Below are 22,356 nucleotides of genomic sequence, written 5' to 3' on the forward strand. Positions count from 1 at the left end.
AGGAGATTTTTCCAACAGTGAAGGCACTTTCAACTTATATTACATAACTACAGTTTGCCTGCCAGGATACCTGTCTGGCCATCTACCTGGAGCCAGGCCTGTCTGTCTCCGTGTCTCTGAGGCCACTTCACTCCTGATAGCCTTTGTGTTTCCCACAGAAATTCAAGCATTCAAGTTTCCTCTCGGGAGCCCAGATCTGTCAATCAAAATCCTGGGATTTTTAAAAAGGCCTTGCCGCCGTTCCAGGGGACCTCTTTCAATCCTTCTTTAATCTGACCCCAACAATACAGACACAGACACACTAACCGCAGTTTCTGAGGACAGGACAGGTAGTCATTATGGATGTCTTGCCCTGGTATGTACGTACCTGCATGCCCAAGTAGTCCACTACGTGCCTGCATAGTTGTGTGTCTGCTCAGCGTCTATAATGTGTTTGTATGAGTGTGTAGGTCTAGACGTGCGACATCACTACATCGTGACACAGGCCTAAAGGTATGTGGCCTTGCGTGTGACGTTCATTGTCCTGCTCAGAAAGTCCCCAGCCAGTCGGTAATCACTTCAAAGAAGACAGGTCAACAGAGAGGTGAACCCGCACCGCCCTCCTGTCCACCCTACACTTTTCTTCTCCTCTCGTCTCCTCTCGCTTCCCTTCTCTTTTATTGTCCCTACTATGCAATTCTTCTTTCTTCTCTCTCATCTCTGCGCCTTTTCCTTGAGAACCTGTTTTGAAGATTTGACTTCACGTGGGTTGTTTTTCCTGAAAGTTGTTTGCAAATACGACTGCGGGGGTGGATTCAATTTATTTTAAATTTGACAAAATAATGTAGTGTATGTCAAACCAGCATGAAGTGCTTTCTATATGCTGAGAAAAATTATCTGGAAAGTACCAGTGATACATTGTAGTGGCAGATAAAGAACATGCTACACTACAGTAGCTGCAAAATCCTCCAACATTAATATAGAGTGGGTAACAAAAACTGATTTGATATAACTATGTGTGGATATTTGCCAGCCATTTGCATAAAGGTGTAAGTTTTCTGTTCATGTACACTGACCTCGGTAAAGGCCGAAGAAGCCCTCGTAGCGCACCACCTTCTTGAAGCAGTCAAAACTGTTCTTGTACATGAGTTCTCCCACCAAGGACCCGCTGCTCCTCTGGTTCTGCATACGTGTCTTCACCAGATCAATGGGATACACTGCAGTGGCACCCACAGCTACGAACAAGACATATCTATTTAGATACTGGCCACAAGTTATGAGAGTATATTTATGTTTATTTAATTACAGTTTTTAATGATGTTTAATGACCATGCCGTCCCTTTGCCCTGACCAGCATCTGTTTTCCAGCAAGAAAATTTGGAAAAGTAACTCCGAACATGGAGGAGTTGAACTACCTTCTCTCTACAAAATGTGTTCATACAAATTACTGGGAAAGCTTTGTGCAAAATGCAGCTAAAGATCTAGATTGAATGGCCTGTTCGCTTTAAAAAAATGCAACTGCTTTCATTGGGACTAGAGTAGTAACTGAGCAGAAAGAAGTGTCACAAATGTTGACAGCATATTCAGTAAAGTAATCAGGATAAAGGAGATGCCGAGTCTCACTCAAGAATCACTTGTACAAATAGATTTGTTCTTAAGTGGCACGAAGAAGTGATTTGAGAGAAATTGTCACATTCACCAATTTTCTTGCACTCGGAAGACACAAACAAAATTTATGAATGATCAAGGCCTATTTCAAGACTCATACGAAGATATGAAACACCTGCTTGACTTAAGAATTGTAATGCCTTGTGATGTGATAGGAAAACTGAAACATGACCACAAATGGAGTGAAACAGATATGTAACAGATAGTGTTATATAGTAGTAAATCAAATTTCACTAGCATGCAGGCTATTGGGTGGTATTCATCAGGTTGAACTGAGTAATTTGCCAAAAGTTTGTGTTGTTAAGAGGGCATACATTTTTTTTTAGTGCCATGAGCAATGCAAACTAAATTCCATTCACTTTCGTTGTTCTGAAAAATGTAAATTACCTGCAGTTGATAAATGCAACTAAAGATAGGTGAGAAAAACTGTCTTGGTAATTTGGGTGAACTGACCCTTTAAGAGGAGGAAGAGGAAGCAGAGGAGGAGAAGATGAAGGAGGAAGGGGAAGTGTGCGGGAAAACGGTTCAGAAGGATGTCGAAGTGTTTTGAGCTGCAGTGTCTTCGGCCTGTCACGCGGACACAAACAAAAAGATCCGACCCAAGGCGACAGATTTAATTAGAGAGAGACCGAGAAAGAAGAAGGGATGGAAGACCCATACCTCCTTATTAAGCTGTCTCCCTTGGGATAGGAAGAGGAGGAAAAGGGAGGAATGAAGGAAGGGAGGAGGAGGAGTAGAAAAACAGTGGGGTGTCTGGAGCCAAACACAAGGCCTAGGTACCATCCTTAACCCCCCACCCCCATCGCATGTCTTCTGATCACTCACACACGTACAAAAGGACACAGAGGAGGGTTTTCCCATGCCACGCAGAGAGGCATGAGACAGGGCAGAACGAAGGATGGCAGAGAGACGGGAAAAGATAGAGAGAGAGAGAGATTGAATGAGAACAAGAAAGAGAGGGAGCACTTCTTTTTAAGGAGGGCGGTGACTGCTGCTCTTGTAAAGAAGGGAAAGGGCAATAGAGGGGCCATTGTCCTCTCTCTCTCTCACCCTTTTCTTATGAGGACAGCACAGGGCGGGGGGCAGGTAGGCGAGCAGGTAGGTAGGTGGGTGGGAGGGTGGTGGGGTGAAGGTATGCAGGGAGCCAATGGGGCGTGACTCTTACCCCCTGCTACTGAGCCAAGAGCGAATCTGTAGACCGACTCTGCCACCTGGATAAGGACAGGGCGGGAGCCATCACTGCCCAACTGCTGCTCGCACACAGGAAAAAAGACAATAAAGACATTAGTGCAGAAGTGGAAGACTACAAATTAACAACTAAAGAGAGTCTTGTGACTCTCTTTAGCTGTGACGGTATACCTCAATACTGCACACCACATATTTAAATCAACCTCCCAGAAATTTTTCTCACCTGCTGTGTAGACTTTAACATTAAAGGGACATTAGCATAGAGTATAAATGTAATTAATCTCATAAGAAATGGAAAAGTGAAGCTGATCGAATGCATGTTTTTAACTAATGACATGCACAACTAAACACATGTATAACTCATTGATTACTGAAATGTTTCAGGACATAGTCAAGACATTTAGTCTCATGATAATGTGCTCCACGTTGTTCAGATCAACTCATCCATTGTTTATGGTAATGCTGGAAAAATAGTGAAACATGTTCATAGCTGAAGACAGCATCCTCACGATGCTTGTTTTGTGCAATGAACACACAAAAACCTAAATAAAATCAATTTGATACAGAATCATAACAAACCTTTGTATCAGGGAACAGTAAACACAAAATGGTAAGCAGTTTTTTTCTTGAAAAATCACAATGTCTCATTTTGCCCCAATTAAGGAATTGTTCAACTGAGCAATTGTTTAAGCACTAAAAAAATGAGAATAGCAACAAAAAAATACAACTCAAGTGATCAGGTGGTAGAAGAGCAGTTTAAATGCCAGTTAATGACATTTCTGCCGCAAAACATGTGAGTTGGAGTTTATGATTCGGGTTACAGATGTAGTATACATTACAACTCTAGAAAAAAAAGAAAAGTCACATAAAAACTAGAAAAGTACATTTTAAAATATATCAACAGTTTTGTCCAAACTTTTCAAGTATTTATAACAGCATTGATCAGAAAACATAATTACATATAATGAACAAATATTTCTTTCCGATGCACATGCATAACGCCATCTCCACATAAAACTGAGGATACATATAAAGCTGCAAATATTTGTTAACATTTCTGCTCACAATTGTTTATAGCTCAGCTGGATTAACATTAGTCTCACAGGAATTTATTTGTGCAACCTAAATCCAATCAAATCAAAAAGCAGAGGAGTGTTAGTTGCCCCTATTAGCTACGCAGTAACAGCCACACTCCCACATCCACCTGAGGTACCTGTTGACTTGACCGGTCTCCCCAGCCCTGGCCTCTAGGGTGGGGAGGGGGTTGTATATATGTGTGTGTGTGTGTGCGCGTGTGTGTGTGTGTGTGTGTGTGTGTGTGTGTGTCCGCACATGTGTGAGGGGGATGGGAGTCTCTAAAATAGGTCCACCTGTCAAAGTGAAACCCCACTTCCTTCACATAACCTCCTCCACTTCATCCTCCTCATCTCTGTCTGCCTGAAGGCTGATTTTACTTGGCAATACTGTCAGGATGTTTGAGGGAGAAAGAGGGAACAAGTTAACAGGATATAAAGAGAGAAAAGGCAAGCTGACAAACACGCATATGCGAGAGGGAGAGAGGGAGAAAGAGAGAGAGAGAGAGAGAGAGGAGTAGATCAAAAAAGAAATGGAGAGAAGTAGCAAAAGATGAGGAGAGAGAGAGCTCCAGCTAGCTGGCGGCCAGCCCCTGAGCCCAAACCACAAGGGCCTAAAGTGGCTCATTGTGGTGGGACTGGCGTCTGTGTAGTGCTGGGCCCCTTTGCTTTCTCCCCTTTGGCCCCAGCCTACTCCAATATGGCCTGGCCAAGCCTTCACTGTAGCGCTGGAACCCACCAGGCAACACAACTCTGACCAAACAGCCTGAGTAAGAAAATAGTCCTCTGCTCATCTGTCTGGCTGTCCATACGACCTTCTTACTTTCCTTTGTTACAAATTGCTCTTGTTAGCTAGCTATTACTTGCAACTTGAAGCATGTTTGACTTTCATCAGGTCTTGAGGATGGCTCTGCTCATCTTTATTTCCATGGATTTGTGAGTTGTGTGTCTATGTTTTTTTAAGACGTCAACCACATGTCAGGGAGAGGTCTAGTGGTGTTTCTTCTGAGTCTTTTTAGCTTCAAGTCTATGATGGGAACTTGTCGAACACAACTCGGTCTGACCCTTGGTATGAACTTTTGAAAATGAGCAGAGCTGATGGGTACTGGGCGACCGGCATTTTGAGGGCCAACTTTCCACATTATACCTGACAAAAAAAATGTTGGGATTTGTGTCTCCTGTACTCCTTTATTTCACTTTGATGTGACTTGGAACCAATGTCTATGTATGCATTAATTATGTAATTCATGCCAAAATCACAGCTCAAACTGATGCTTTGTTTAGGGGGATTAATTACATGCGAACAGGAGATATCATTATCCTTAATTATAAATCTTCATCATCTGTGCGGTGACATTTAGCCCAAGAGAACGTATCGAGAAGGAAAGAGCTGCCAATGTGGAAGAGGAAACCAAACACATCAACAAGTCTTCATATTCTGTACCTGTCTCTGGATCTCAGCCAAGTTGTAGGGCAGGGCGCCTTCTTCCAGCGGAGCAATCTTCTCAATGTCCACTAAACCAACACGTCTGGTGAAGAGAAAGAGACCGGAGAGAGTGAGAAGTTTCAAGTAACTCTCAGGGAATTATAATTTCATTCGTGTATTCCCAAATCGGTGACCTTGGTGCGCTCAATCTGTCAGTCTGAAGTTACTCAAAGTTTGTGGATACTTTGCCATCGTTCCATGTGAAAATACTGTGGCATTCACAAATCCAGACCTGCACTTGGCATGGCTGAGTTAGACAACCGATCTATAGGAACCGACAGCTCATATTCCTTTATCACTTCTTCCAAGTACAACAAAGATAATTTAACCTTTGGATGTCTTTCCATTGCATCTCTGCGACGGTCCCAGAATTCCCAGGCTCAGGGAACTGGGAACGCCAAATCCTCCCCGACTCCCCACCCCTCTCCTCTGAATATTGGGGCTATTATCTCTCACATCTCCAATCAAGGGGAGTAGAGAGAGCTATTAAAGTATCCCATTGCCCAGAAATAATAATCAAGTGGTGTCTCAGGCCGGGGTTAGAAATTATGAACACACTGGTCGGGCCGCGAGGCAGACGCAAAGGAAGTGGGGGAATGTGAGACAGATACAGTTGTTTTGTGCCACGGATTACAGCGACTGGAATTGCCCCTTTTTTATGATAAATGGAAGCTTGGATTGTGTTTGGACTGAAAGAAGATTCTCTGGCACTGGATACATGTCTGATTCTTTTGATCGGAGAAGTTTGAGAAAGCGCTCATCTCACTGAGATATGGACCCTGGGGCTAAATCTGCACTTTCGGGGAGGGGCAAGTTTGGAATAGTCTTGTAATTGTGAGATGCTATTCCACTATTCCGCTGCAATTCACAAAATACATGGAATGAATCCTTGTATTGTATTGTACTCACTCACTCACAGATGGCACACAATAAATAAAGCTTCTATGATTTTCTACCTGGACAGCTGTTTGTATGTGTATACATGAATTAGCCTTGTCGTTTATGTATCTCTATGTGTGCATATCTATTTGCATGTCTTACCCACGAGGCTCTGACAGGTCAGCCAGTTGAAAGAGGATGTCGACTTCCATGGGTGTCACCTGGCCAAACCTCTGAGCTGCCACAATGAACTCCTCTACAAAGAAAAAGACATTCTTGTTTAGTTTTGACTAAAATTTAGTACCACATCGTGAGATACAAATATATTTTATATCTTATACATTTATATATATGTGCATAGATTTGAAAACTGATTGTCATACAATGAAAACATTCCTTTTTGTCCACTTATCAGCTTAGGTGTGTCCAGGTCACAGTGGCAGCAAACTAAGAAAATGCTCTCCAGTCTCCAGTTGAGACATTTTTTCCTCAGCCTATTTCAACCCGGAGGATCCCGAGATATCCCCAGGCCACATGACATACAAACACCAATGACCACTAAAATCACTGATAGGTAAAGCGTATACTGCTCATCATCTTGCTACAATGCAATGTTCTGCTGGGAAACCTTAGATCCTGGGCTTAAGTGGATGCTACTTTGACATGCACCACCCACCCAAACATTGTTCCAGACCAAGCACACCCTGACAACAGTAGCCTCCCCAGCAGCATAATGCACCCTGCCACCACTCAAATATTGCTCAGGCAGAGCTGGAGGAATACCACAAAGAGTCCAAGATGTTGACACTGCAAAAAACTGTCCACATGCCAATGCCATTGCATCCATGGAATACAAGCTCCGTCCAAAGAGCCCTAACTCTGCAATTCACAGGACCCAAAAGAGCCGCTGCTACTGTCCCAATTGCCAGACACCATAGAACACTCTCAGGGGTCCTGTGTCCATCCCCAAAGATTACTGGTAGAGTGGTTTGGGAAGCTCCATGGGAAGGCCCACAGGAAGCAATATGATCAGATATCTAACCTATCTCAACTGGCTTGTTTTAATGCAAAGGAGCTGCATATCCACTGTGAACTGCCTATGAGTTTCTGAGATGCCAGCTCAGAGCTCATGATCATAGGGGAGTCTTGGAACGTAAATTGACAGGTAAATGGAGAGTCTAGCATTGAGGCCCAGATCCATTTTCACCTTCAGAGTACAACACTAAATCCACATCACAGCAGACAGGACAGCAATCTGCCTGTCCACCTCATTCAGCAGTATATCTGCACTTGTACGAAAGTCCAGCGATTCATCTCTCTGTACTGTGAGACAATGTCTCTTTCTTAACAAAGAGTTAACTTAATTTGCCCTTTTTTTTTCCTGGCCTAATATTTGAGGATGTGGACAATGATCCTAACAGATGGCTACAAACTGTCCCATAGCCTGCTGAAGTCATGCCTGCTGGAACCAACACAATGACATCATTAGCAAACCACAATTCAACTGTGATATCACCAAACTGGATATTCTCAACTGCTTGACTGTGATTTAGAATTGCATTTGAGAAAAATTTAAACAGAATAGGAGACAAGGAATAGGTTTGGAAGATCCCAAAGGCCAGCAAGAATATTTCTGAATAATTACAGAGACAGGTGTATAATGGCTGGATGACGCAGAGCAACCCAGGCACCATATTTTGTGGGAGTAGTTTCTACAATAGCTAGTCCAGTGCTTCACAACCAGGACATAACCTGTTTTTCTTGAATTCAAGGTTGAGGTGGATCAATTGGGTGATGGATACTACCTTACTAAAGTCTTGCACTGCATTGTGTTTTTGTTGTTCTTGTCATTGGAGAGGAACACATACGCAGAGGAATAAGAAAATAAAGAGTGATAAAGGAGTAATTGGCAATGACAGGAATAAATGTTAGTGTTTTATGATGCCTTTTCCCATTAATATCTGTCACTCACACCACCAACTCTGTGACTTGATTTTGACCTACAAAGAAAAAAGTGTCAAAGCATGCTGAAGAACACAGAATAAAAAAATGGCCACGGAGAGTTATGGATTTCGAAAGTTCTTTGAGGCAGATTTAGCATGTCGTAACTTAAGACCTGGTCTATTGTTGGGTGAAAAATGAACAGGTTGACTGTAGGCTGGCTTACAGTGGAGGAGTCAGCATTGTTTGACCTGCTTTATTCAAAGAGCAGCACACTGGGGTTGTGACAAAGTCGTCCTACACTGGAGCCATTCACCCCGCCGAGGCTCAGCTTACCCCTGAGGCATGCTCTCTTTCTCTCTCTCACACACACATATCTATGGGTACATGCAGGTAACGCTCACAAGCATGTGAGACGGCATACTTACACAAGAGTAAACTCACGCACACACATACACACACACAGACACACACACAGACACACACACTAACACAGACAGAGCTCTGTCTGGGGAGATCACAGATCATGATCCTGATAACCTGTCTACCTGTAGTCCACACACACACACACACACACACACACACACACACACACACACACACACACACACACACACACACACACACACACACACACACACACACACACACACACACACACACACACAGAGACACACACACCTGACAGACCCCTTTAAACATTTTATATTTACCTGCTTCTTTGTTACGTTATACTCTGCTTAAATGATAAGCAGAGCCACACATAACTAGCTTGTCACCATGCAGTTTCTTGATAGTAAAAGACATAGCGTCAAGTTTTCAAAGTAATATATGATGAAAAAAAGAAAATTCTGATGTCAAAATCTGTTTGGGAGTTAATGCTGATATTTCCAGATTGACACTTAAGAAGGTCTTAACAGGTAATTATTACAGAGTTGTGTAAAACAAGCTCTTTTTATTATAATTTGTTAAGACAATCAGTCTTCTGCCCTTAAAGAGTGCAAACTAGTAGGGTTTTGGTAAGAGTATAGCATTACCACTACTACTACTACTACACTTGCAACAACAATAATAATCATAATGGCACTTTTGACCAAAAAACACATCCAGAGCACATTTTAGATGCTGTCTAAAAAAGAGGAAAAACTGCAAAGCACAGCATGAAGAAACAAGCATAATCTTAGAAGTGAAACATGAAAGCCAAAAAAATGAGTAAAACTCTATTACATAAAAACAAATTTTTAGAAAACTCTGTTGACAACAGTCTATAGCCATGCTACCAGATCTGTAAGGCTATGCTAATATCCCAGATTTTAAAAAGTTTGTTTAACATGTTTACCATCTTAGTTGAACATGTTAGCATGCTCACATTTGCTCACTGGCTCCCAGGGCAAATTCAGAGAATCATCAAAGCTGCTAAAGTTGTAAGGAATTAAGGTTTGTGCTAAAGTTTACAGCAATGCATCAATAGCACAAATTGTTAAGACATTTACTTTAATACCAAACTCATGATGGCGCTAGAGGAAAAGTCAGGGTAGGACAAAAGATAATAGTTCCCATGATCTGAACCATGAATGTCAACAAAATTTCTTGGCAGTCAATCCAGTGGTCAGTTGGTCTCAACCTCAGGGGACCTTGAATGGTGAACCAACTGAGCTAGAAACCCTGCTGTCCAAAATGTGATCCCTGACATATATATTGAAGAACAATCCTTGGTGAATTGGCTCATACTGTCATCAGCTCTGGTAGTGTGTAATAAAGGAGCCACATACATAAGCACACATACTTCCACACACAGCTGACTTTAACCTGTTCACACAGATACAGAGTCATGATTTGCCATGTGGTTGTACACTACTGGCTCAATAAAAAGTATATTCTCTAAGGTTTCCTGTGCATGTACACACAAAAAACACTAAGACACATGTGTGCACTCAGCTTTGTGTAGGCGTTAAGCACTGTAATGGTGTCTCCAAGGCAAAACAGTGGCCTTGCTGCGCATAAGGAATCAATCAGGATTATTACACATGTGTGCATGCTTGGCTGTGTGAATGTATTTGAATGCTTGCGTGCATGTGACAAATGTTAGAGAGGAGCAAGCGTGTTGCAAAATACACACACATTTGATGCATGCGGATGGGTGAACACTGTGTGTTTGTCGGCCAGTCTGTAGTATATGGAGCTGAGCACTCGCAGTCCCTGAGGAGGCCATAATGACTCAGGGAGTGGAGAGTGGACGGGTGGTGGCTGTGGAGGTCTGGCTGGCTATGGGCCACCACCGGTCGAGCCAAGCCCAGGCTTGGTGTACCCATGGTGGGAACAGCTTGTAGAGTGTATGGGCTCTTGGTCTGGGTCGGGTATGGTCCACACCCCTGATAAGGCTTCTGATAGCATCATAAGGCTACATTAGTGGCCCGGGGCCATGCAGAGAGAGGTCAGAATAGTTTCTTACAGACAGATAGAGCTGAAGAGGGAGTCAGAAAGCAAGAGATGAAGAAAGACAGAGAAAGCCATCTAGGCTCCCTGCCAAGTATTGAGGAAAGGAATGAGAGACAGCAAGTGGGGCAAGCAAGTGAGGCTGATAAGGACTTAAAGGAACTAACCATGGGAGACAGAGAGATGTACAACATAAGGTCAGAGAAAGACAAAGGCTGTTGGCTCAACAGATAAAAATGTCTTTCTCTATTGTCTTGTGCCTTTGCATCTTTGCTCAATAGTAGTTTAGATTGTGGAGTTAAGATAAAAAGGTGAAATAGACAAATAAAAACAACATAAAGTGTACTTGATGCAGAGTGTGACCACACACAATAACAGGGACATAATTTGGACAATTTTCGTCTGTTTTTTGAAGAAGTAAAACTCTCATTACCAACCAACAACGGGACAAATAAAGTGGTCCTCTGATCAGTGCCAGGATGTGTAATCGACAAGACAAGCGCCATCAGGGATTGTGGGCAGGCAGTACGTGTGCTGGGTCGGATCCAGCGTGCCCATTTAAATGCCACCGGGAAGGAAGAAAACCAAACAAAAACAAGTTCTCTCCCCTTTTTCAACAGACACACAACACACAGACGTAAATACATTATCTGGGAAGCAAACTACTGCCTGTAGGCCAGGACTGTATCAAGCTTGTGTATGTGACAGTATAAGCTGATATTTATTTTGTGACTGTGTGCATGTATGATGTCTTCTTGTTTTACATACTCAGAAATTGCACATTTGCTTTTTGGCTGCCTGGGTTAATACAAGTTTGTGTATGAGTTTGTGGGGAGGTTTATTCCCAACACGTACCTTTGGTGACTTCTACATTTCGATGATGGCTAGCCAGGGTGCTGTAGATCTTTCTAATCAACTCCATGTTGTTGAGCAGTGAGTTAAAGCCATTGAAGTAGGAGAAGCTGACCTGATGAGATGTGCTGCCCCCTGCAACCTGGACAAGGAAAAAGAGGGGTAATTTATCACGCAAGAGAATAACCAACAGAAACTTTAACACAGTCATACAGTCGTGTGTGGAATAAACAAACAAATACATGACACGTCAAGAGGAAATCTTGACAAACACTGGTGGTTAATCAGCAATGTTCCTCTCTACCATTTCTCCACAGGGAGAAGTAAACCTGCTTCAGCCACGACTTTTTCCATCACATGATGCACGCTCTCAGGGAGTTTAATTAACTTTCTTTATGAGGTGGAGGAAGTGGTAAAAGAACAGAAAATAGAAAAAAGGTAACAGATTAAAAATAGTTGCTGGGCTCCCGAGGACATTCCAGACTGGCCACAAACTCTTTTATGTGAACCACGATCCCATCTTTATCAAATGAGGCTCTCAGACTCTTGGAGGAGCAGCTCTAAATGCTGTCTGTTTAACAAAAATATGTGTTCAAGTATGTTTCATGAATGTTGTTGCATTTTTTGGCTGGTTTAGGTCAGAGTATCAGATGTGCCTTGAGGCTTTGCTGTCCTTAAGAGTGCCGAGGGTTGAGCCAGTAGAAAATTTAGAGCTTCCTTTCGCTAGATGGCACTGTTTGCTTTACAGACACATTCAGAAGGGCTGCTTGCTTCTCAGTATGTTTGCAACAAGGGAGGGAAGCTCTGGCTTGGGTGAAACTGCCCTAACAGAGAGACACTTTTGTATCTGTTCATATCTGTGAGCCTATAGCCATGGATCTTCCCACGATATCCAACACAGAGTCTTTCACAGAAGGGGAGAGGAGAACAATATTTGGGTGATAAGAGTGTGGCGCTGATCATTTACCATGTTTGGTGAGTGAATTAAAGGTTGCTGTTTCACTGTTTGTGTTCCGCCATAATACCGCTTTTAATGTGTCTGCAGTGTTTATGAGGTTTTTTTAATATGTGTGTGTGTGTGTGTGTGTGTGCGTCCAAGAGAGTTTACTAACAGCACACCAAGATGTCTGGTCGGTGAGGTAAACACAGCGGAGAAAATGACAGAGTCTACAAGGTGTTTATGAAATGGGGCAAGGCATGGACACAGACACAAGACGCACACACGCGCAACGAAAACACCAACACACAAAAAGAAAAGACAAGACACAAAAAAGACAAACATCTCAGGGCTCAAAACAAATAGAGCAAACACGCACAGGCGCAAACAAACACCCAGGCAAAGATGATGGACTGTGAAGCTCCAGTCTCCATCTATCTCTGTCTCTATCTTCCCATTCAGCTGGCCTGCTTGGCTTTGACACTACCAGAGAGGTTAGATTTAATGACATGTTGGGAGAGAGACAGAGACACGGGGGAGGGAGGTTGAGAGAAAGAGGAGCGGTTGAGAGAGAAGGAGAAAAAAAATCAAAGGAGGGAAGAGAAGAGAGAGGACAGATGAGAGGTAACAGAAAAGGTAAAGAGCAGGAAGAAGGAGATAGCCAGTGGAAAAGAGAAAGCTGCGATGCTTGGTTGCAAGAATGTGAGAAAAAGAGGGAAGAAAAAGACAAGAAACGAGATAGAAGAAAACTATCTTGATTTCACCTCTGTATTTTAATGCAGTAAGACTGACTTCAAGAAACAAATCAGTGCATTGTCTTCATTTATGTATGTAGAGGTAGTACTGATGTGATGTTTGTTCTGAAAGCAAAACATTCATCATCTTTCATTTGACACACTTACTGTACTCATTTAACTCAGAAATAGTCTATACATACTGTATACTCACCCTTAACATGAAAAACATTGTAGCTATGATCTGATATGAAATCATCACATCATTAAGAAAGCCTAATTTATCAGGTAGATGCTGCCAAAGAACACCTGATATATGTAGTCTTTTTTGTTACATATCATGACAAGCATCATATCTCCCAGGTGACAGCAGTGACTCACTATTTTTAACCAGTCTGACTTTGGCTCTTGTGGATGACAGTAAAACAATTAGATGAGAAAACCACAGAGCCAAACAAAAAAACCAAAAAGACCCACCGCCACGAGGCATTCCTCTACGAAGGGAGTGAGCATGTGTGGCCGGATGGTGATCATGATGTCCCTGAAGTCCAGCGCTGAGATGGAGCCACTGTGGGCTTGGTCCCGCTGGATAAAAGCCTGTCGCGCATGTTCCAGCTGCATCTCCTGTGGAGGGGATAGGAGAAAAGAAGGGAGGGTAGTCTAGGTGTTAGTTTGTATTGTAAATGCACATTTTTGTACATACATGTGGGTCATATGCCATTTGGAGTTGCACTCATGATTTGAAAATGCACATGAACACGTATGAATAAAAACAGCATTTGCTTTGACTTGCCCCCACAGTACCATCTTCCCCTCTCAGTTACGGGGAGACGGGGTTTAGCCAGTCTTCAGTCTTGTCTCCTCTCCCCACAAGTGGTTCGCCTACTGTGGGGCGTCGCTTGGGCTTTTCACACCCTCCCCAAATCCGCATTAAAACCCACTTGAGGGAGAAACATACAAACACACACAGACACACACACGGACATGCACACACAAGTAAGACGACTAATCACCCAACTGCTCACTTAGTCTTTCTTCTTGCACACACACACACACACACACTCACACGCACATACACAAAAGGTCCACAGGGACAACGGCAGGCTGCGGTGGGGACAGATCCCACAAGGCCTTTGAAATTAGCAGCCATTATCGGTACCTGCAACCACAAGTCTACAGAGAGGGGCCGTAAACAAACCACTGCCATCAATGCTTCCTCTACCTTCAACGAGAAACCCAGAAACAGAAAAAGACGGGGATTTCGGAACAATAAAAATGCACAAAGAGAGACTGTGAAATGCAGCCCTAAGCTCGTGGACAACAAGATAAAGCTAGTTGGTTTGGCTTTTGACTCACCTACAGTGTATTATGGTCTTCAGGTCAAAAAATAAAACTAAACAAAAAAGAAATCCTAAAGCTGGTGTATTTTTATGCATGGGGTTTCTGACACATTACCAAAGGCCTAAATGACTCACTTTTAAGTGTATATCAATGTGCTAACGCCACTGGAGCATCGATGTACCTGAAGAGTTCTCAATTTTCAAGTAAAGCCGACATTCACTGTTTCTAACTTCTAATAGATGAGGATTTGCTGTTTTTCTTTAGTTCTCTCGGTTTTTAGACTTCCAGTTGGACAAAACAAGCCATCTCAGCACACTAACTTGCACAATAAGCAAGTCTAATAAGCAATTCTATTGTTTTCTGATTTTGTAATGACTAAATGAGACAATTAATTGACAACACAAGCAGCAGATTAACTGAACTTTAAAATATTTATAAGTTGAAGACCTACACATAAGTAAAGGCACCACCACACTGAAATATTAAGTAGATTTATTACACAGAAAATCCCATAAATATCCTAAAACGAAGAAAGAATGAGAATAAGACAAAATGTAGTGCAAATACAGAATCATGTTAGAGAAAATGTTTTTGAATTCCATTTCTTGAAGTCAGTAGTCGCTAGGAGTTTTAGTACAATGCGCAAGTTAGCAATTCAGTTCAAAATAAAAGATTAGCAATTTGTCCAAGAAGAATGGATTTTTTTCAGCCCCACATGTTGGACAAAACGTACGGCAGAAGGACAGATTAAATCCTGAACACGCATGCCATTATTCAATTGATTGATTCAGATGTTATTGTTGTAAATGGAACTCTAAAAAAGTGGTATTACCACAACACAAAACCCTATGAGACTATGACTTATTGTTGCATTGAATTTGAGTGATATTTCACTGACAGCATAACTGATCGAACTCTAAATTCAAGGCGCCCAAGAGAAACGACTGGGGAAGAGTGACATTTACACAAAGCTGAGTGGAGACCGGAGGGGAGTAAGAATAGACATTGCAACAAAAGAGCCAGATCTGCAAAAACAGCAAATGTAGCTGCCATGTGTCAGTATCACCTATGAGCACAGCAGGGGCTCTGGAGAGTGTATAAGTGAGTGGAAAGCAAGGAAATGAAGAGAGATTGACACATGTAAACACTTCCAAAGTAAATAAGGTGAGATATTTTGGTGTCAGCATCCTGAGTGTCGTGACTCACTTCTCTGGTCGGTTGTGAGTAGGTCAAAACACTTTGGTGAGAAATAAACTGGGAAGAGGAAAGGGAGGCGTGCAGCTGAATATCTCAAGTCAAAACAAAAAAGGAAAAGTGAAGATGGGACTTGTTTTGCATGAATATTTTAACACGGGGTAACATTTATCTGTGTGTTTGTGTCCATCTGTAAGGGAAGAAAAAAATATCTATCCCATCTGTCTGGACAAGTCAAAAGTCGGAAAGGTCACACAGCAACCACACAGAGCAACAAAACAACTGTGGTCCAGGGGATGGAGGAGTTTATAGTCTCAGCCTCCTAAAACCTTAACTTGTTGCAACTGTATGAGTGTTTCTGGGACATGGTTTTTATTTAGGAGGGGAGCGAGGGAGGCAGCAGACATAAAGCTGGGGGTTAAAGACAGCCAGAGAGAGACTGCTGAGGCATTCGCAGTCACTTTAATTGTCCTTGGACGGTAATAAAAACATATGACAAGCCACCTCTGTTTGTTTTCAATGGCTATGATTCCTTTTCCTTCCCTCTTCAGAAGTTAAACAATAGATTTGAGTGCAGCAGGACTGTTTCTCGCTCTGCTTCTCCTCAGCACAGGGCGAAAGTTATTACAAGGAGAAGCAGGAGCACAACTGCCCATTTACATGTGTGCCAGTGATGTTAAGGGCTGCCCACTGATTCTTGGTAGAGTCAAACATATAATTGGGGCTTTTAAAATCTGAGTAACGCCAACAATTCACTTTTTTGAGTGCTTAGGAAAGGAGTGGGACATGTGGTGTCCCCTCCACGTAATTCAAGCCCTTTACTTGCCAGAATTCATAATATGAGCTACTATGTGCCACTATGTGCCACTTCTCTGGACATCGGTAATACCATTGCCAGAGACAACAGTACGCTGACAGTGCGAGCTGAGCCTTGGCCGGCGTCCACGCGTGAGACGGGAAAAATGCATGTAATTGGTGAGAATCTCTGGCTTCCATCAAGACAGTAATTGGCCAGAGAGAGCCCTTGTGAGAAATATGCGGCACAAACGTTTTCCCCGATAATCCCATCTTGTGAGCATCTGGCAGTGGCGTGGTTACAATGGCAGAAAAACACAATAAACACATGCATGTATGGCAGGAAGAGGAGGAAATAAAGGATGGGAACACTTTTAGAGGGAAAGCTGGGTGTTAGGGAATTATACAAATAGCTAAAACATAGTCACAATATGATGTGCATGTTTGTGTACACAAGTCTGAGAAGTTTTGCAGTTGCACAGTGCACTTTTTGTCCTTTTGGCTTATTGTTTGTCTGCTAATAAAGGCATTATAACATTGGGAGGTAGTGAGGTAATACAAAATCTGTGATGATTGCACAGGTTTAAAATTTGCTTTCGGACATGTTGTTCCTTCTCTAACTGCAATGTGTTCATTACAATAATTCTTTTATGACAGTGCAATCTTGTGTTTTTGCATATTTTTCATAATGTTTTTTTTTATTATTGATGCTGCTAATTTCAACCCAACAACCACAATAAAGCTCTATTATACTCTCTTTGTCATCAGTCAGTGGAACAGCTGATAAAATATTATAGGAATGGAGAACCCAAATTTTACGGGTATCTCAGTAATACAATAGGAAGCAACATATGTCACTGTAAAAAATAAACAATAATATGACATGTTACTATGACCTCCAAGTTCAAATATTTTTTATGGAATTTTACAAACATCAGCAGACCAGCAGAACACTTACCTACGCAGAGAAACATCCTGCAATAACATGAAATTCACTTTCTAATGTCATTTATTCGGGCATTTATCAAAAGCTATGAAAAATGATCAAATACAGACAGCATAAGCAGGAAATGTGCATTTCATAGTTGAGCAATGAGTGCGGCTGGCTGCTAGCCTGCTGCTGTGAGGAGCTGGAAACCACTGAGTGACTGACTGGGAGAGAACCGGGCATGCTGTCAACGCAAAGTACAGCATCTACTGGCCACAACGCCACACAGCTGCACTCCTGCTCACACAGGCAAAAACAAGCATATACAAATACACAAACACTGACATAAACACAGATGCACAAAGCTTGCGTGCTACTGCAACACGTACGATAAAGTTGATAAGTACACACATACAAGGAACCACACATACGTAGAGACACCTATATGCACATGTAACAATGTCCCAATACCCATGTCCTGCGCTGCCCACTATGTGTAAGCCATCTGGTCTAAGTTAAGCGTAATATAAAAAGCTCATTCAGATACATGGTGAGTGTGGATGCAAACTTGGCACAGCTCGGTCCCTCTCTCCCACCTCTCTCTGCTTAGGCCTGATTTAAGTCTAGACATCATATTGGAAAATGGCTCGCACGCCACAAATACACTAGGAATATTCCAACTATACTATTTATGGAGGTAGAAATGTGTCTCTACCTGCTTCAGAATAGGTGGAATGGAGTAATGCTAGATGTACGTCAGCTAATGGAAAACAAATGCAGAAAATGTCCCAAATACATAACCTCAGCGTTTCATTAATGACTAATCTGGACAATATGGAGGGCTGTGTTTGAGAGGGATAGGAACAGCAAAAACGTGTGTGACTGTGTGTGTGCATTAGTCAGATGAGGCTTAGAGGAATATCTAAGAGTACAGTTACATGATGGCAGGATTGTATGAACAGTCTGTGAGCAAAATGTGAAGATAACGCAAAGTGTAAAGGTGAATAAATCAGTTGATGCAGATTTATTGACTATGAATGACGGAAAAAGGACGGTTATTTAGAGAGACCTACAAATTGGGCCAAATGCAGAAAAACAAAAGGGGGAGAATAGAATTGAATGTGATTTCATATTAGCCAATGCAAACTGTGAGACACAAAGCGAGTCAGCATGAAACCTACCAGGAGAAACTGGGTGAACTCGCCGTAGCTGAGCTGCTTGTCCCTCTGTGTGCCAAAGTGCAGCCGAATGAACTCACAGTCCCAGTTAAAGGGGATGTGCTGGTGGATGGTGGTCTGGCTGAAGACCTGTTTCACATCCTCTGCAAGGGAGACAAAAAAAAAGAGACAATCAGCTGCTTTGAAAATAACTGAAAAATAGCATTATTCCTATTTACTCTATTAACAAGATGCTACAACTTTACACAGCAATGCTTTAGTATTACTTGTGGAAGCGTAACAAATATTTTGACCTTTCACTATAGAAAAAGGTATGTTAATTTCAAATAAACGTCCTGCATGAAAACTTTAATTAAGCAACAGCTCAGACATGTTTTCTGCAGACAAATAGCCTGTTATTGTTGTATGCCATATCATTGCATAAATAGCATTTTGCAGTTGAAGCTGCCCAACCCAAAGTTAATTAAATTATGCACTGCTAGGTAAAATAAACTAACAATTCGTCCTATGTGCTATTTTGTTACTGAAATCTATAGCTTTTTACTATAGCTGCCACATAATTATAGGTGTAAAATGTGTAATACAGTATTCCTCTGATGTGTAGCTTAGAAGAAACATTAAATAAGATAAAAGGGATGCACCTAAGTAAATTACAAGTACCTTAGAACTTTACTTAAGTAGAGAACTTCAGTAAATACTAGAATCCACAACTGATTTCCTCTGTTGACATATGTAAAATATATACTATTTAAACAAAAATCAGCAAGCAATGAGGCTAAAGCAAAACAGCTTTTCTTCAAATCCTTGAAAATTACAGAATAACAGCTCTGTTTAGGTTTTACAGATTACACCTCCCTTTAAAGGCTAATGGCCACACATTAGCCATGTATGAGGCCTTCGCATCCATTAAAAACCTCCTCATGGTTCTGTATGTTCATGTTTTCATAACAAACAATTATAAAATACTTCTTCCTGCTTAAGTTTTTAGTTTGCTCTAATTAAAACCTAAAATCTGTTGGTACAAAGTCTTGTGAGTCAAGCCTTAACAAATAACATGTGTTTCCTGTCTTGTGGTTAACATTAGTAATTATTTGATTTTGGGGAAAAAAAATGTCTGCGCGATTGTTTCCGACAAAACGTCAACGTCAATCTGCAGAACACAATTCTGCTCTGATTGAGACTTAAGTTCGTCTAAATCAGTCTTGAATGACACATGGCAGAACATGTTTGAGCTGTGAAGGCTGTGTATTGAGAAGGAAAGCCTTTTCTTCTCACTTATGTTCCTCTGCCTGAACCCTCTAAGCCTCTACAGCCAGTGGAGTGGAGAGACACTGAACATGAGTCCTAAATTACAGCCTTACTAAAGAAACAAAAACAAACCAATAGAGCGACCTGTTTCTTATTACCAAACAGGCTGTGCTGAAGGAGTGGAGAAAGGAAAGGAGGAAAGAAACTATTTTTTCTGTTTTGTTTTTACAGACTTGGGGAGACACAGAGAGAGGGAGAAAGGTGATATTTACTTCAGTTCAGCCTTACCTTCTGAAGGAAGACAGCTTGTGTGTTGTTTTTTTTTTACACTTTAATGAGGCAATAAATATACAGCCTTTAATTCTTTAAAGGAGAGGCTGCTCCAGAGTGTAGCGTTTATATTATCAGCTTTTATAGACCTGTCAACACTCAGTCCTCTTTAAGATTTTTCTTTTTTGTCTTTCTGGCTGTGCTACAACTGTATTTCTATGTTACATTGCAATTTTTATGAACTCAACATTCCAGCAAATTATGCATTTATTTTTTACATGCTAAAAATTCAGAGCACTGTGCCGCCTGTACTTAGCACAAACTACTGAGGTTATTATCAAATAAAAATGGCTTTACAGAAAAATGAAATAAAAAGAAATCAGAGTACAGACATTTATGGCCTGGGAAAACAAACAGGGCTTTAATGCAACGTAAGCTGCAGCTATTAATGTTTTTAATACGTAATAAAGAAGGGAGATCTTAATTTTGTGCCTTGGTGAGGCTGTTTAATCAAATGAATGGCAAAGTAAAGACAGAGGAGGAAAAAAAGGATAATTCTGTAATTTATCACAATAAAGTAACTTTGACAAGTCTATAATCTCTGTCACATATTATTTGCTTTTGGTGAAATAGTACCCTGATGCAAGTGGCAAAGACTGCAGTCGATGTCTGTGCATTGTATGGTGTGTGTTATGTTTTGTCCTACAATTTTCCACTTGTAAGCAAGTCTCATAACTCACAGGCATTGGGATATTCATTAACCTTTAGGAGACGCAGAAAAACAGCAGACCTTTTAATTGCCACCAAGACAACGTCACTCTAATTGATCCTTTTAAATATGAAAATTTACATATGTGCATATATAATCACCCGCAATGATCTTGCACCCTGTCGACAGCAACAATTAAAATGAAATTCACTTACTCTTCCCTGTTTGCGAGCAGTATGTGTGCACTGCATTTCAAATCAAGCCTAATGTGCTAACGCCTCGTACACCTACAGAAGGCTGGCATTAGACTTGTTTAAATCAATTAGGCAAATGTGAAATGAGCAACGTGTACAAATGTCTTCCCATTTCACCTCAGAGCTTCCAGACTTCAGAGTAATGGTGCCAATCATGCACACACACACATGGCCATCCACCCCCTCCTCCATCTTCATCTGCATCTGCATCCGTTAGCTGCCACCAACCCTCTCCACCTCCAAACCTAACCTCATCTCTACAGATAAGATACAGGAACACGTACAGTATTTTTGTTTGTGGATGCAACCACAACGGAATAGATGAGCTGAGGTCAGACCCCCATGTAAACAAATGAAGACATTACAAAAACTTCTTTAGGGGCGCATTTAAGAGGAACATTCTCAGTGCTCTGTCTGAGTACATTTTTGTTAAATGTCAATTGCAAAGAAACAGGTGCAGTGTTCAGAGTTGAACTTTTATTTCAGTTTACATAACAACATTAGAAGAACAAATCATTAGACAAATTGTCACTTCTGTGCATTCTGATTATTGTTTGATAGCTGGTATCATCACTACAGGCAACCAGCGCAAACTGAATATTAGAAATGACATGAAGGGGTTTTTTTCTTGTCCAGATTGATTTAGTCTCTCAATTTTATTTTTTAAAAAGTAAGAACGTGAATGTCACCCCAATGATCCCCCTGATCATTTAAAAAGAAGACAAATGGTTTAATGATGTTGTTTTCCTTACCCTTGAAACAAGGATAAATAAAGACAAAAAATATGGCTACAATATAGTATACAGGGTAAATAGCGATGCTCACGGTGATGAGTAAAGGACAAGACATAATAAATATGCACAATAGCAATATTTTAGAAGAATTTTGTTCATGTAGCAAAAGCAGCCATGAGTTTCTAAGGTTTGTATTATTACATTATTCCAGATTTCCTTTAAAGCACATTATAGTATCTACCATATGCATACTAATAGTTCAAGACACTACATGCATCTGAGCAAACTTGACTACGGTATAATTTAGTCTAAACCTATAAATCAGAGGCAGAGTTACTTACCGAAAGTGGTCACTCCAATGCCTGCTTTATCAAACAGCAGGAAGGCAACCATGAAGAGGGAGTCTGGGGCGCAGAGCACCGATTCGAATGCTACAAACTCCTGAAAGGAGATCAAGCTGGAGGACATAAAGGCAGAGAGAAAGAGGATAGGACTGTAAAAGACAGTTAAATGCTGTCATTTGAGCTTTGGT

General features: G+C 41.4%; 1 protein-coding gene across 1 annotated transcript in view; it reads right to left on the bottom strand.

Moving 5' to 3' along the window:
* The window catches only part of LOC111583716 (electrogenic aspartate/glutamate antiporter SLC25A13, mitochondrial), a 57,445-nt gene that overhangs the window by 27,427 nt on the left and 7,662 nt on the right, over nucleotides 1-22,356 (bottom strand). The window contains exons 4-11 of the mRNA XM_023292924.3: nucleotides 22,166-22,281; nucleotides 18,613-18,752; nucleotides 13,651-13,797; nucleotides 11,506-11,644; nucleotides 6,436-6,529; nucleotides 5,353-5,437; nucleotides 2,813-2,897; nucleotides 1,056-1,214 (exon numbers count right to left, since the gene is read on the bottom strand). Of these exons, the coding sequence (XP_023148692.2) occupies nucleotides 1,056-1,214; nucleotides 2,813-2,897; nucleotides 5,353-5,437; nucleotides 6,436-6,529; nucleotides 11,506-11,644; nucleotides 13,651-13,797; nucleotides 18,613-18,752; nucleotides 22,166-22,281 (965 nt within the window). The remainder of the gene's footprint in view (nucleotides 1-1,055; nucleotides 1,215-2,812; nucleotides 2,898-5,352; nucleotides 5,438-6,435; nucleotides 6,530-11,505; nucleotides 11,645-13,650; nucleotides 13,798-18,612; nucleotides 18,753-22,165; nucleotides 22,282-22,356) is intronic.

This window comes from Amphiprion ocellaris, chromosome 15, assembly GCF_022539595.1.
Source record: "Amphiprion ocellaris isolate individual 3 ecotype Okinawa chromosome 15, ASM2253959v1, whole genome shotgun sequence".
Lineage (NCBI taxonomy): Eukaryota > Metazoa > Chordata > Actinopteri > Pomacentridae > Amphiprion > Amphiprion ocellaris.